Source organism: Nilaparvata lugens, chromosome 8 (genome assembly GCF_014356525.2).
Source record: "Nilaparvata lugens isolate BPH chromosome 8, ASM1435652v1, whole genome shotgun sequence".
NCBI lineage: Eukaryota > Metazoa > Arthropoda > Insecta > Hemiptera > Delphacidae > Nilaparvata > Nilaparvata lugens.
Genome location: NC_052511.1, coordinates 18,697,388 through 18,709,794, shown reverse-complemented (window position 1 = coordinate 18,709,794; position 12,407 = coordinate 18,697,388). Strand labels below are relative to the sequence as shown.

Sequence of the window (12,407 nt, the reverse complement as noted above, 5' to 3'; positions counted from 1 at the left end):
ATTATGATGTTTAATCGGTAGAAGAGAATAGAATAGAATAGAAAATTGAAGGAGGCTTGTTGCATTTGGGAAAATTGATAGAATAGCTACCGTGATATATGCATGCTAAATCAACGCGGGTTTCGTCACAATTGAAAGGTGCAGGTCATCTAGACAACATAAATGAGGTCTGTTTGTCTATTATGATGGTAGAAGAGAATTGGAGGAGACTTGTTGCATTTGGGAAAATTAATGAAATGGTTACTGTGATCTATACATTTGTGTTCATTAATTTACAGATTAAAAAGATACTTAGAGACTTTGAGTGAATCCTAAACTCTTCTAAATTTAAAAAAAAATCCAATGAGTCATGATATGATCTGTGTAGTCACAAAACCATGGTACTGTACCATGAATAAATAATGTAGAATTGATCTTAATTAGTAGAATAGAATATGTCATGTTTTTCCGAGTAAAATGTTCATTTATTTTATTCATTTATTGATTCAATGATACACAATTCAATAAAATTTGTTTACATAAACTCAAAGCTTTTACGTGAGTAATGGGTAGGTATGATGATGACAATGATAATGATGATGTTTGTGAAAGTTGATGATAAGAAATGAATAGTCCCATAGTCCTACAGTCTGAAATTAATATTCCTACAGTGGGTACAGCACAACTGGGAAGTGATTTTGACGTTCATAAACTGTTAGTTAGTGAAACTGGCACCATGACGCTATTCTTTCAAGAGAAGCTGAAAGTAGGGTCCTTGATTGACTTATTTGAACAATGAGATAAGACTCTGACGGATGAATTTCATCAGACCCCACTAATGATTACAATTCTGAGTTCTAAAAAATAATTTTATTTTCCATTCAATTAGCAAAAATATCACAGAAACTAGACTTCATTATTCTACTACGATTTACCATTAAATCGTAGATCATACCGTTGATATCTGAAAGCTGATGATCATTTACTGAAGTAACTATAGAATTTACAGTTAAATAAATAAGAAATGAATTTTATACATTTGGAAGATCAATAAATTGTATCTAGATCTTTATCAAACGATCGAAAATATTTTCAAGATTCGAATCTGCTTCCTTCATTCTGAAACAAAGTCGAATAAAATTCCGCCACTCCTACAAACCTTCCTAGCAACAAACTACTCTCCTTCATCAGATAATCTTGACAAAAGAAACAAACAATCTTGAAAACATCACCGGCCATTAGTACAAAACTGATAACAGAGCAGACGACAGCTGAATATAACTTGTCCATTAGAACCAGACCTCAGACAAGGTCTTTTCCTCTACTACCGTTCACCTACTGGACACATTCTCTAATATTCGATTAGCATCTCCAATAAATTTCACAATACTCAGATCATCCATTCATTTGAAATTGAATCTTTGTATAGCTATTTTAAATAGTATAACAAAATTCATTCTACTTTCTGAATTACCAAAATACTTTAATGAAAGATTAAAAGGAGAAGAGTAGCACAGTGTCATCAAGTTAAATCACCTACAATAAACTTCACAATAATTCTCGAACCATCCATTCATTTAGAATGTAACCATTCTATAACTAATGTCAATACCTAACAAAATGCATTATACTTTCTGAATAGCTAGAATACTGGAAACATGTATTGAGACTGAAGGGAGGAAAGATAAAACAAAGTAGTGTCACTAACTCACAAGATATAATGTTTTTCTTATAACATTCCAATGTTGATACTTGGAAAGAATATTACACCACATTGATGAATGAGATTCATAATTTATGAGATTCTTTCAACTACAACTCACAAGTTGAATTACAACTATAATTTTTATCACCATGGGCACGCCCCTTGAAGGAAAGTATAAGATAAATTAATTTATAATTCTAATTTAATCCATCTACAATCAACAAGAGCTTCTTCAACTTACAAATCGCTTGAATCATCATATAAAAATGCCTGTATTTTCCAATGGATTTTACATTTGATCATCCAGATCAATCGTACGATCATCAACTTAGAAAAATTATTTAGCATTGCACTGATTATAAAATACAACAATCACTACAACAAAGGGTCAAAGGATAATCCTTATTTCAATTGGAAACATGGGTTCTATTTTTTCTTTGCTTCAATATCACAAGATTTATTGACTCCTCCTCTAAACACAGACTTGTTCAATATTAGAGGAGTGATATTCAAGGGAATGTATTGTAAAATGTAAACTCTCTGAAAATAAAATAAATTTAGGTTTTACAATAGCTTCTTTACATTACATCATCTTCATCTATCGGATACAATACATTATCCCAAAAGTTTATTTTGTTACAGCATTGATCGTTCCGCTTACAAAAACTACAATTACTCCAATTTTATAAAACTGAATATTCATATATTTCAATATGTATTTTCATATGATTTCCATTACATCGACAACAGTTCAACAATCAACATTGTACATTACAACAGTTATCCAGTCATATCATTTCTACGGATACAATCTCTACAAAACTAAAATTTACATAATATACTTATACATTGTACTTGAGATACAATTCGCATTCCATAGGTTCAATTAATCAACCAAAACAATCCTACTGCTATGTTCCCGAAGGACTGGAATTTCCACAAAACTATTTCTGTTTGCAATCCCAGAGTGGACTCTCCGGATAACCGTTCAGTTTCACTTTCATTTAGAGCAAAGCGGGCATGATGCAAGCGCCCGCCCGCCCAGCACCCATCATGGCCACGAACGCACTTTCACGAGGAGGAAATCGGCCATCAATGACGTCGGATGATTCACTGATCCAACAATAAAGGGTTACGTGCTAGAGCCGCAATTCAGGTCACCGGTTTCCCTTTATGAGTGAAGAATCGCCGTTAAGAAACGGACGCTGCCGAGCTGATATCAATTTCTCATGCGAAATCATTCAATCACTTCGGCATGCAAGGAATTCGGTACAACATCGATCGGAACAACATCGATAATCGAAAATCAAGAATGATCATCACCCAGGAATTCGGTACCAAATCGATCGAAACAACATCGATCTTCAAAAATCTGGTGTTGCGCACTCACACAACTTTCCTTGCCATTATGAAAAGTTGAATTATACTCGTTGTAATCTATCACATGATGTACCATATTATTTCAAAATTGAACACCTGACGCTAGTGTTCACGGGCATCTCAAGTCTACTATTCAGAGATCTGAGCCAGCTTATCGTGTGACAGGACAATAACGCTGGAGACTCTCTCATTAAGTTTGCATTTGAATAATCTCATTTTCTCAAATTTCGAGTTTATTTTGAATTTTAGGTGAAAATGTTACTAAACATTAGTCTAATTGTAGAGATTTTCATGCTCAATATTTAAATTTAAAATGTTTCGTTTAAATTGTTTCTGAAGCCTGATAATTGGGAATATAAAATCAAACTTTGCACGAATAGGGCGGTACTCCTGAAATTTTTACAGATATGGGACTTGTGGCAGTTTATAGAGCTTATCAATGACTATTTTAGGTATAAATTTTATCAAAATCGTTGGAGCCGTTTTTGAAAAAATCCCGAAAAACCCTGTTTTTGACATAACTTTCGCCATTTTAGCCGTCTTGAATTGCATTTGATCGAAATTGTTCGTGTCGGATCCTTATAGTGTAAGGATCTTACGTTCCAAATTTCAAGTCATTCCGTTGATTGGGAGATGAGATATCGTGCACTCACACACACACATACAGACCAATACCCAAAAACCACTTTGTTGGACTCAGGGGACCTTGAAACGTATAGAAATTCGGGTACCTTAATTTTTCGGAAAGCAATTCTTTCCTTACCTATGGTAATTGGGCAAGGAAAGTAAAAATCAAGAATGATCATCACCGAGGAATTTGATACCACATCGATCGGAACAACATCGATCATCGAAAATCAAGAATGAACATCTCACCCAGCTTTTCATTTTCATTCATCCTGCACACACACACTCTCACTCTCTCTCACTCACACACACCTGGCCAACGGCGAAGTTCAAAGCTCTCTCACAAGGTTATCCACAGCCAACAATGCCACCAACCAACTAAAGAAAGACGAAGATTAACTCATCGCGTGTAGTGTTTCTTTCGATAGGCGGAATTATATAGTTGTCGGATGCCAACAACCAAAAGCGTTGCCATTTATTTAGCAAATTACACTTATATAATAAGTGAGAGCATTCGGCTGTAGCAAGCGTTTCATTTGGGGAAGTTTTGTTGTTGTGTATCTATTGATATCCTTCCACCTACACAGAGGGCCTTGAGAACAAAAAATATAGTATCATTCACAGAAAAATATGATTCCTAGAAAATGGTTAGGTCTAATTAAATGAGAGCAATGAGGGGGGTTCATGATGATTTTGAGGATGTAAGGCTGAAGACTCCAGTTTGATCAACCAATGATACAACTTGAATAATTCTGTAATTATTACATATTGTTGATCATAGTATAAAATTGAAGATATTTTTTTTATTACACAGAATTGGTAAGATTACTTTTATTATTGATAAGATTATTTTTAATATATTTAACGTTGGTAAGAGTATAGAGTTGGAGATAGTATTTTTCAATCACAAAGAATAAAATAAGATGATTGATTGTGACCCAATAATTGATAAATGAGTGTACTCTCGAAGAACATGACAAGTTCTAGTGCAAGTCCTATCCCAAGATCAAGTAAGTATGAAAGTCTATAGTCTACGTTGATGGAAACATCATGATTCAGACTCACGTTTAGTGAACTAAACAGTTTTTTTCAGCTATTTAATGAGCTGCAGTTATGGTTGTTGACGACTGATTTATCAACTTGTCACTTGCATTTAATGATGAGGTTGTGTTTGAGAAAGTTTTGTTGAATAGATATTGTATTTAAAATTGGGTAAGCAATTCCTTCCATGTATTTCTTCTAGTATTTGTGCTATAGTCTGTTATTCGATTTGATTATTTTAAACAAGAATGAACACTTTAAAAGAGACAACAAAAATGTTTGCGCTTGTGTAAGTATAGAAGCAATGACTCATATCAGGTATTAATAGGTGATGTGATATGAGTCATTGCTTTTATGCACAAGCGCAAACTTTATGTTGTTGTATCTGCTTTCGATGAACAGGATATAGTGCTGCCTTTTTGTCACATATCACATTGAAACTGCTTCAACGTACTACATTTTTCTGTGCTATTTTTTCTCAATCGCTGAAACCCAACTACATTCATTGCATCTTCAGTAATAACTCGTGGGAAAGCGATTCAAATCATGCCAAAAAATATATCAAACGATCACCGCAAGAGGCGTAGGGGTGGGAGAAAGAGAGCAAGCATCGGAAGAAAGGAATGTAGCCGCATACAATCGAGTAAATATTCCATATATATTCCAGGAGGCCGGTCGTTATTTCTTTATGCTTTCTTACTCTTTTACTCTCTTTCTTTTTTACTCTTGTTTCTTTCCAGAGGACGTGCGACGAAAGCAACAAGTCAAGAAGTGGAAGCTTTGCCACAGAGGCCACCACATACTGAGAAAGAGAAAGATAGTGAGTGTGAGAGAGAGTGAGCTCAACAACAAGGACGTTGTCCCTGTCTGTATAAGTCGACCGTACAGACACTGCGGTCTCAACTCAACCAAGAGTCCTGTACTTGAAGGTTACTGAGTATTGGGTAGAGAGAATATTATCAAAGATAATCAATGATTTTAATAAGATTATCAAAGATAATATTATGAAGCTGGAATATCATTCTACTGTATGTCTTTGATATTGTGGGTAAGAGAGAAAATCCATTTATAGAGCACAGTTGACGATATCTATCTACAAGCACAGATTCAAGCCATCGTTTTCATCAATAGGTAAGCCATCCTTGTTTATTTAGTCTATGCTGCAAGGAAACGAGAAGTGAGCAACAAGTGATAAAACAAGGATTTAAATTAAATTTCAGAAATGATAAAATGACAATTGAGAGAAGTGAATTGTGGACAAAGAAAGACAACTACAGAATAATGAAACAAGAATTACGATTGAACTTTGGAAACAATGGAAGAAAATTTTTAAAAATGGCTGAAATTTAATGAACAGCTGGCCCAAAGAAAGGAAGTCGGAGAGAGAAGTCGAAGACGATAGGAAATTGCCCATCGTCATTATTTTGTATATTTATAAATAATCTAATATATTTTATTAGCATATCTTCTATTTATATAATTATTCATTTCCTCATTTGATACTCATATAGCTGTAAATACTAACAAACTACGCAGTAAATCATCTGTACTTGTAATTTGTAACCAACAAAATGTTATATCCATGGGTGGAAGAGAACTCGGGTAGATATCAATAAAAAGTCATAAAGTTTCCAGTTCTTCACATGGATAACATTATTCCATGTTACGAACATCCTCATGAAGATTGCCGCACTTGAAGGATGAGCATGAGCACAGCTGAAAAATTGTAAGAGGATTTTTTTTTCAATACCCTCTCATTATTTTCTTTACATTGGGTTATAAAAAAGAGTCAGTGTGGCGGTGTAAAGCTGCGTTTACACCAAAGTTATTAACAAAATGTTAATAACTTAATCATAGATTCTATTAGATTGAATATAACTATTAGATGAACATACTGTATGTGCTTGTCAAGTTCCATTCAATCTAACTAACATTTTGTTAATAACTTTGGTGTAAACCCAGCTTTATTGTTTTTATCATTTTCTGTGTATATTGTTCTATACTTCTGAGCGGTAATGTAAATCTATAGACCTATGCTTTTTACAAATACCCTTTTATTAATTTCTATACATTAGATTAGAAAATGAGACAGTGTTATCGTTGTTATAATTCTCTGAGTGTATTATTCTATACTTCTGAGTTTTATTGTAAATCCATAAACCTATGTTTTCTACAAAAACCCTTTTATTATTTTCTATACATTGGATTAGAAAATGAGACAGTGTTATAATTCTCTGAGTGTATTATTCTATACTTCTGAGATTTATTGTAAATCTATAAACCTATGTTTTCTACAAAAACCCTTTTATTATTTTCTATACATTAGATTAGAAAATGAGACAGTGTTATCGTTGCTATAACTCTCTGAGTGTATTATTCTATACTTCTGAGTTTTATTGTAAATCTATAAACCTATGTTTTCTACAAAAACCCTTTTATTATTTTCTTTACATTTAGATTATAAAATGAGAGTGTTATCGTTGTTATAATTCTCTGTGTTTATTATTCTATACTTCTGAGCGCTCATGTAAATCTGTAGGCCTATGTTTTCGACAATAAATTATTCGATTTTATATTAATGGCGACGTTCAAGTTCAGCCGAGAACGCCTCCACATGTTCCACCAAGGCTGGTAACAACACAACACAACCGTATGCTGTCACTTCCACTCTGGCTCAGTCTCCACTAGACTCTTGGGAAAGAAACCTGGACGCATCTGAAGCGGAAAATTGCCCCAAGAGTACAATCAACTTCCCGATCCGAAAACTATTAGGTCATTTAGTTCTCGAGGTGGTAGGAACAACTACACTAATCATTATGGACAGGAGAAATGCAACAAGAACAAAAGACACTCCTGGAAGAGGTTGCTTGATTAACCCCAACCTTCAACAAACCTAACATGAAGACTTCACAATCTACTTCATGCTGGAATGGACAACACTGAAGTTTAATCAAGATTCATGATCTATATCTAGACTCTCTATATAAGTAAAACAATTCAAAATTTTCCCACATACTCAACACTGTAAGGAATAATAAATTGTCAAGTGGACGACTGTATTTTTGTTATTTTGAAAGTGATAAAACATCGAGATTCGAGCCTGTAACTATATTATTAATTATCTGTATTGATCAAGATTTTTCTGATAAACAAATAGATCTTGCAATTAATCAGAATTTTCACACATATATCTATGGTTTTAAAGTATCAGGACAATCTATAATAGACTACCTACTGAATTTGTTATATTGAAAGGTGATAAGATTTGCTGTGAACTGCTTATTTACAAGAAATAATAATTCGTAAGACAACTTCCAGAATTCAAATAGATATAGCGCATTACATAAGTAGGTCAAAATCCTCTCATTATATTATTACTTCAGTAAGTGACAGCAGCTTTGTAGACCTAAAAATGTGGATGAAAAAATAATGCTGCATTCCTTTATTCCAAAATACATTTATTATTGAATCATAACTTTCAACTATGTATCATCAATCGCCAATAAAATTATTGATTCTTATTCACTAATTTGATACATCGGATACTAATAAATAAAATTTCTTTGGAAATTTGATCATTAATTTACAAAGTACAACCTCATAGATATTATTATAAAATAGGGAGGAATCGATTGTAGCCTGATTTTATAAGAAAAAAAGCTTTTCCAGAGTTGATAAATTTTAAAATACGAAAATGACAGTTGAAAAATGAAAAGTTACAATGCCAGAGTTTCTTTATTGTTACTAGTATTTGCTATTAAAATAATATTAAGAATTGCATCTTCATAACTATTGGAGGGTTTAAAATGAAAAGATGAGTTCAAGACAAGTTAATGATGTCATACTAATTAGTCATCAAAGATTCTATTAAGTTTAAAATGAAATAAATTGAGAAGGTTTTTATGAGACACTATAATTCTTTTTATCTGACACTGCATTCCTTTATTCCAAAATGTATTTATAATTGAATCATAACTCTATCATCATCTGCCAATGAAATTTACTACCCCTAGGAAACAACACACATGTTGGAAATACTATGCAGGGCACAAACTTACAGCTATCCAATAAGTTAATGCATAAAAAACTCTATTCAAGACAATTTTAACACACCTCTTCAATAGTAAAAAAGCCTATTGGAATACCTGAAAATGATCCTACATAGAAACATAATTATGTCTTATGGAATAACTAAATATTAAGAGTTCTTAAATAAATAAATTGAGTAAACTTCATCAATTTATTCAATTAGTGATTTGCTCATAGACTCAAATGTATTACTAAGATGATCTTATTGATGAATAGAAAGTATCTTTGTAATTTAAGAAACTGTTCAAAAATTAATTAAGTACTGCACGTTACAGTAGACCTATAGAGATATCCACGTTATAATGACAGTATTTAATAAATTGGTGTTACTGTCCTTATCTATCATATCATTTGACAAAGCATAGCGCTATTCTTTTCTAGCTTCGCAACGTTGCCAGGTCGTCTTTCAACAATGTAAAAATTTAAATCACAAAATGTTTAATCTCAATAAATTTATGAAAATGTATCATTTAACCATAAAAAATATTTCCTTGACAATTCTCTTAGCAGAGAATTGGCAAAGCTGTTCTCCTATCTTTCTCTACTGCCATTATAATGTGGACATCACTATAGTACCAACAAATCTAATTAAGCAGATTGGTTAGTTATGAGGTTAGACTATCCATTATTAGAAATTTTGTCAATATAACCTCAAATCAGTTTTTGAAACTATTCAAATCTATGATTGTACTGATAATAAAAATAAACAGAATTCTAGATTATAATATTAAAAACGACAAACAAGTTATTATACCAAATCTTCTAATTTAACTTGATTTACCGTATTTAAAAAAGTACTGGCCTATTTAAATTAATTAGAAAACAAACAATTGTAAGATAATAGCTTTAGAATGTACACATAGGCTCTAGAGGTTTTTAACCCAAATATTTTAGGCCTGAGTTATCCCGTTGGTTCTTCAGGACTTCAAGACTAGCTTTTTGTAACGGACAAGTGCTAGACCACATGTGAAGAGCCGTTGCAATAATTTCTAGGTTTGGCCATTGCCGATACATCTTATCACTGACATCGGTGACTAGGGAATCATGATCCATCTAGGACATGGGAAATCTTTGATGCTTGAGAAACCTTTAGTAGAAATAGTTGCAGATTAAGATAAGTACGGTATTGTTTCTGGTTGGAAGTGTGATAACAAAAAAATCAAGTTTTGTACTTACGTAAATTAATCCAGAATAATAACGGTCCTTGATGTTATGTAGAACACAAGCTTCATTTAAACAAGTTAAATCAGCCATGTCCTCGACTTTGTCGAATTTTGGAGGATTCATCTTCTGGATATCATCCTTGGCCACAAACGATTTCTTGCCGGTTTCCACGATTTCAACTTCTACCTCGTCTCCACGATCTCCTTTGATTCCGGCAGCAACGAAACCGTGAATTTCGTGCGGAACCCAGACCATTTTCTTTTGAGTCCATTCTGCCTGAGTTGCGGGATCATTGAAGGTATTCCGATCAACAGAAAGATATTTGAAATCGGGATCAGAGTGATCGAGTTTTGTATCACCGTCCGACGCCATGTTTGCCACAAGCGTAGCTAGCCGGCGTAGCTTTATTCGAAACTTAAATCCGATTCCTACGCGAACACTCAAAAACTAAGTACACTGTGCAGTCGATGTGATAACTTGTTAACTAATATCCATTACATTAACTACATTTAAATTAAGTATAAATAATCCAGTGGAAGGCACGATAACCGCAGCACACATGCGGACTGATAGAGCGTGAATGCCCGTCTGGCAAAGCCTACGCCCGAGCTTGGTTTAGTCATTCGTCGCAACATTCTCACGCTAGGTGGCAGCACCTCATTGCCACATCACACTCATGCAATAGATTTTTTTCAAAATATTATTTCTCAATAACATACAAATTAATAAGACTATTGCCTTATCATTCATTGACTTTTTCACACCATTTCTCTATTGAGTTGAATTTTTATAACTTTTTTGTTAACAAAATGAATGACTATCAGTCAATTAACAAATAAAGTGTTTGAATGGTAAGCAGTCCGCGATGGAAAACAACATTGAAAAATTGAATTTTCAATAAATTTTATAAATGATTTTGATTGGTTCATGAACAATTCAATTAAGAGTAGTAGGAAATTTATTTTCCTATACTAATTTTTGTGAATAAATAAATAAATAAATAAATAAATTTTTATTGTCATTAAGCAACATTGGCAATAGACAGTCAAAACTATAGGCCTACTAACATTAAGCAAGTCAGAAGGTTATAAGTTAATGTAATTGAAAGTATATACGATATCTATATATATAAAAGCGAAATGGCACTCACTCACTGACTGACTGACTCACTCACTCACTCACTCACTCACTCACTCACTCGCATAACTAAAAATCTACCAGACCAAAAACGTTCAAATTTGGTAGGTATGTTCAGTTGACCCTTTAGAGGCGCACTAAGAAATCTTTTGGCAATATTTTAACTCTAAGGGTTGTTTTTAAGGGTTTAAATTTCGTCTTTTAGCATGTATATTCTTCTTCTCCCAATCTCTTAATTATAATTGAAATTTCCATATCATATGTTACTATAGAACTATAATCTAGATAGAGTACCTCTTCGAAACAGTTGTTAACTGGCAACTAAATTAATAATTTTGTCAGGTTGGCATTAAGTTGAGTTGACTTTGTTAGGTTGGCACCAAGTTGAAGATTTAAATGCATTTATCGCGGAAAAATTGATTGGGCACTGCTACTCCAATCCTGGGAATATTATATTACTAGCCGTCAGGCTCGCTTCGCTCGCCATATCCGTTTAGCCAGACGTTTAGTCTGGACCCCCGACTGGATTGTCCTAACATGATAAAAATGCAGGCGAGCGAAGCGAGCCTGCTAATCTCATTCCTGGACAATCCAGTCGGGGGTCCAGGGGGCGGAGCCCCTGGCTAGACGGATATGGCGAGCGAAGCGAGCCTGACGGCTAGTACATATATAAACACATAAACATAACTACATCTAAAGTAAGCCCAGAAGAATTCAAATATTCATCACTGTACAAACAACAGTACAAACAAGGCCCTGTCAAAATGTTAAAACAAGAAAGAAAAGCTTTAAGCAATCAAGGAATTGGTGTTCTACAGTTAATAACATACTTTTCTCCTGGACTATTGGATGTAGAGTTCTGTTAGTGTTTTTATTACACTTTCACATAAAACTCATACAATAACAAATAATAATAAAACTACCTATTTAACACAGTTGGTTCTATAAATCTAGTCTCATGAATTTAGCGTTCCAAAAACTACAATACGATTCAATTTCACTGAGAGAGCTGAGTTTCAGGTGGAATCTTTTACTCTGTATAACTCGGTATATAGCAAACTATTTTTTCTAGACTCATGTTTCAATAACCTTTATTATTGTTGAGAAAGGAGGAATCAGTCGGACTTATTCCGGTACCGTAATGTATTTTGTGAGTTTATTTATTACGACAGTGAGTTGGTAATTTTTTGAATATATTTTATGAAATTATATTTCTTTTAAAAGATGATAAATTTGGGATTTGGGATTAGAACAAACATGACTGAAACTCTATAAATTTTCTCAT

The 12,407-nt window shown here is 33.3% G+C and overlaps 1 protein-coding gene across 1 annotated transcript; it reads right to left on the bottom strand.

Annotated features, from left to right (window-relative positions):
- Positions 1 to 9,895: 9,895 nt before the first annotated feature.
- On the bottom strand, positions 9,896 to 10,590 carry LOC111047654 (myosin-10). Its single transcript, XM_039434160.1, has one exon. The coding sequence runs from the start codon at positions 10,355 to 10,357 to the stop codon at positions 9,911 to 9,913; it is 447 nt and encodes a 148-aa protein (XP_039290094.1). The 5' UTR covers positions 10,358 to 10,590; the 3' UTR covers positions 9,896 to 9,910.
- Between the last annotated feature and the right edge of the window lie 1,817 nt (positions 10,591 to 12,407).